General features: G+C 27.9%; 1 protein-coding gene across 1 annotated transcript; it reads left to right on the top strand.

Moving 5' to 3' along the window:
- Window positions 1-905: 905 nt before the first annotated feature.
- Window positions 906-1,692, top strand: LOC108480602 (classical arabinogalactan protein 4-like). The gene has a single exon (XM_017783651.2). It carries the CDS (start codon window positions 1,003-1,005, stop codon window positions 1,414-1,416), a length of 414 nt encoding a protein of 137 aa, XP_017639140.1. The 5' UTR covers window positions 906-1,002; the 3' UTR covers window positions 1,417-1,692.
- The last annotated feature ends 2,214 nt before the right edge of the window (window positions 1,693-3,906 follow it).

Raw genomic sequence — 3,906 nt, 5'->3', positions numbered from 1 at the left:
TAAAAATTGTTTGTATTGTATTCTATTGTATTTCATATCAATAATATATCAATATTTACAATTTACCAAAAAATAAAATTATTTGTTTGTTTCTTTTATATCCTACAAGGTGGGGCTTTCAACTCCTAATTATCACCTTAACAAAAAATACTTCTTACAAAGCGTTTTTTTTCTCATTTTAAAATCAGTTTACTTTCCTAAATTTAAGAAAAATACTTAAAACCCTAATTTTTTTTTTTTAAAAAGGGCGTTTTTCTCTAATTAAGGCTCACTAAGCGTTCATCTACAATGCTTAAAATCAACGCGTTTTGGAATTTACGTAAAGGAGATGTTAAACGGTCGGGATTCTCCGATTGAGATCCTAATGGGACACGTGTATGTTAATGATGTATTTGTCTTTTACCTGGAAAGTACAATAAAGTCACTCTTTATGGAGATTGATTTCACTTGCTTCCATGTACTTTTTACGAATTGTGAAATGCCGCTTGTAACCTTTTTTTGGTATGCTTCATTAATCATGGTACGGGTAATTTATCCACAAACCTGTATTGCAATACATGATTTCTAGTATATCTAATAAAAATAACATACAAGATATAATTTTTTTACAAAATAATTGATGAATTACAGATCTTTATTTCACAAAAGTTAAAAATATAGACACAATTAAGAAAAAGAAGTCTAGTCAAAAACTCTTTTGCTTTGTTTCAAAGTCCGAAAAAGAAAAAGAATCGATGGACTATTCAAATGAGAAAAAAAGTGATGAATTCCGAAGAATGGACTAAATTGAAATTAATAATAAATAAATGGGCTTAATAGAAAAAATATAAGAAAACTCCAAAGTTTTAGAAGACATAGGAAAAAGTCTGTCAAGCCCCTCCCCCAAGGCCTAAACCTTCTATATATATCTCGTTTCATCTCTCTTCTTTCTTTACCCTACTGCCGCTTCCTCTGTTAAAAGGCTCTTTGTTCCCTGTTTCGTATTTCTCTTAAAACTCTACAATGGCTAAAACCTTTGCTTGCTTTGTCCTATTAGCTTTCATAGTTAGTTGCGCACTTGGTCAGGCTCCTAGCTCGGCCCCAACCAATTCACCGCCGTCTTCTAACCCTACTCCGGCTCCCAAGGTTTCTCCAACCATGTCTCCAACCGCTACACCAACCGCATCTCCGCCGTCAACATCCACTCCCCCGTCTTCAGCCCCTGAATCTTCACCAACTTCCTCTCCCACTACTTCTCCCCCAGCTCCTCTCGCTGGTTCTCCCGCTGGCTCTCCCCCTACCGCTGATTCTCCCACGAACTCCATCAGCGAGACACCAGGCAGCTCTCCCACTTCTCCTACGAGTGCAGCCGCTTTGAACAGAGTCACCGTCGCTGGATCTGCCGTTGCAGTCGTTTTTGCTGCTTTGTTGATTTAGATCTGACTTTCGGGGGAGGACAGGATTTGGATTTGATGATTTTTATTTTAGGCTCATTGTTAATTTCTCATTTTTAGTAGTGTATTTCTTTTGTTTTTATTTATTTTTATTTATATTTTGACGGTGATGATGATTTTATATCATGATAGCGTGTTGCTATTTTGACGGTTGAGATTTGATGATAGCTTACTCTCGATTGTTATTATAATTATTATGATCAGTTATATATTTTTATGTATTTTTTCTCTATTTATTTAAGTTTGTTTTTCTAATTAACATTTAAGAGTATACTAATGAAGGATTGAGGAAAAAAACGAAAGACACAAAAGTGAGTGATGAAAAGTGCTAACGTGCGAACGATGGTGAGAGTGGGAGAGAAAGTGAACGCATAAACGTGGAAAGAGGGGTGGTGTCTTGTCTTTTATATGACCGATTTAGTGTTAACATGGTCGAAGGACAGCTGGATTGGTGTTGTACTATTTTTTATTAAAAAACATTTCTGGGGTTTACTTGTCTTTTGCTAGCTCGGGGTAGGGGAGGCATGGGGATAAACAAGTGTCACGTGGTCACAGCTGTTTTTAATGGGCCAACATATTTCCCATATACTGTTCATAGTTTTTAAAATAATAATCAATGTTTTTATAATTAGTTCTTCTGGAAAAAAGTTAATAAATTATTTTAAAGTAACATAAAGTAACTTGAATCAAAGTCCCAATTATACCACTTTTATCAAAGTTTTATTTGATTTTATATAAACTTGTGTCAATTTATGTATACGATATTATTAAGAGTTATCACCTATTCGATTTTCAATTAAGTTATAACTTTAATAAAACAGTTTTTTTAAAAAAATTATTTTAAAAGTATTTCTATATTTTTATATTGATAAGTTTTGAAAAATATACATATAATATTTAATATATATATACACCAAAAATCATAACATTTAAACTCAAAACATCACAATCATTATTATCTTAAATTTACTGTTTTAATTAAAATTATATTTAAATTTTGCATCAAACTTTTTATAAAATTGTTGACCTGAGTGTATCATAACTCATCATCTAATTTTATATAATCTTTTCACTTACATTATGATGTAAGTAATTTAGTATTTACTAAAATAATTATATATTCAAATAAAAATATATTAATATTTTAAAAATAAAAATATACTTTCATAAGTCAATGTGTATTTATTTATTAATTTAAATAAAATGAAATTAACTTTTAATATCATATATGTTACATATGATTTCACACATTTAATATTTAATTAAATTTTAAGTATTATATTTTTAATTGAAGTAATTAGAGTAAAATAATATTTTGATTTAAATTATTGAATATAATTAAACTGTATTAACTTATCAATTCAAATATTATAGTATAAAATTTACAAATCATAATTAAAACATTTTTAACATATACAACCTATAATATATTTTTACTTTAAATAATTAATACAAAATAATATTATTCAAAACAATAATAATTAACAACTAAGTTAATATCATCAAATTAAGTACCATCAAACTCAGTGAAGATTATTTGTAAGAAAAATGTAATTAAAATATAATGAAAATATAGCAGGGCGAGATATATAATATAAAAATGTTTGAAAGGGATTAGGTATATAAAAGTTTCGAAACGCATAAAATATAAATCATTAATGAATCGTTTCAAAAATGAATACATAAATAAGCCAATAATGAATAAATTTTAAAAATAATTTTATCATATGTTAAAATATATGAATATAGCATAAATATACAAATTAAAAAAAGCATAAATATACAAAATAGAAATATAACACATTCCAAACATTATTAATAAAAATTAAAATGCTAAATTTTAAACATTTATGTTAGAGTCCTAATTAATAAGTCCTAATTAATAACTTTATTTATTTATTTATTTATTCAAAAGGAGGTTCAAAGCGCCTCAGACATTAGTAACTAAAGGACTAACAATATATATTTAAAAGACATTCCATGTGCATATTGTCATCTTTAAGTACGTCATTCACAGGCTCTAGCCTGAGGCACATGAAGTTTGTTCCATGTTTTCTCAAATTCCTGAAAGAACATAGTTCTAAAAGCAATTTCTTGAAAATTTTAAAATTTCTCTAACTTCTTCCATTGAAAAATTATTGAGCTAAAAGAGTCGACTTTCTAAATCTTTCTCTTCTTGGAATTTTGAAACATGCTAAGAAACAAGAGAAACAAAACAGTTTGGTTCCTGCTTTTAATTTTTTTTGGTGTATTTTAATGATAAGTGAAAATAATAAATTAAGAAAAATATAAAAGCACTGATCAAATAGAAAATTAAGTGTTTTTATATGAAAGATATATATATATATATATGTAAACATTTAAATCAAACTTATGAACATTTGGAGAGAGAAAAGAAATAAAAAAAAAGTAAAAGTATATTTCCTGATTATATCTATAATTGTTAAACTTATATTTGGTGAGCTTGCATCTC

Source organism: Gossypium arboreum, chromosome 1 (genome assembly GCF_025698485.1).
Source record: "Gossypium arboreum isolate Shixiya-1 chromosome 1, ASM2569848v2, whole genome shotgun sequence".
Lineage (NCBI taxonomy): Eukaryota > Viridiplantae > Streptophyta > Magnoliopsida > Malvales > Malvaceae > Gossypium > Gossypium arboreum.
This window is presented reverse-complemented; position numbering and strand designations above follow the sequence as displayed.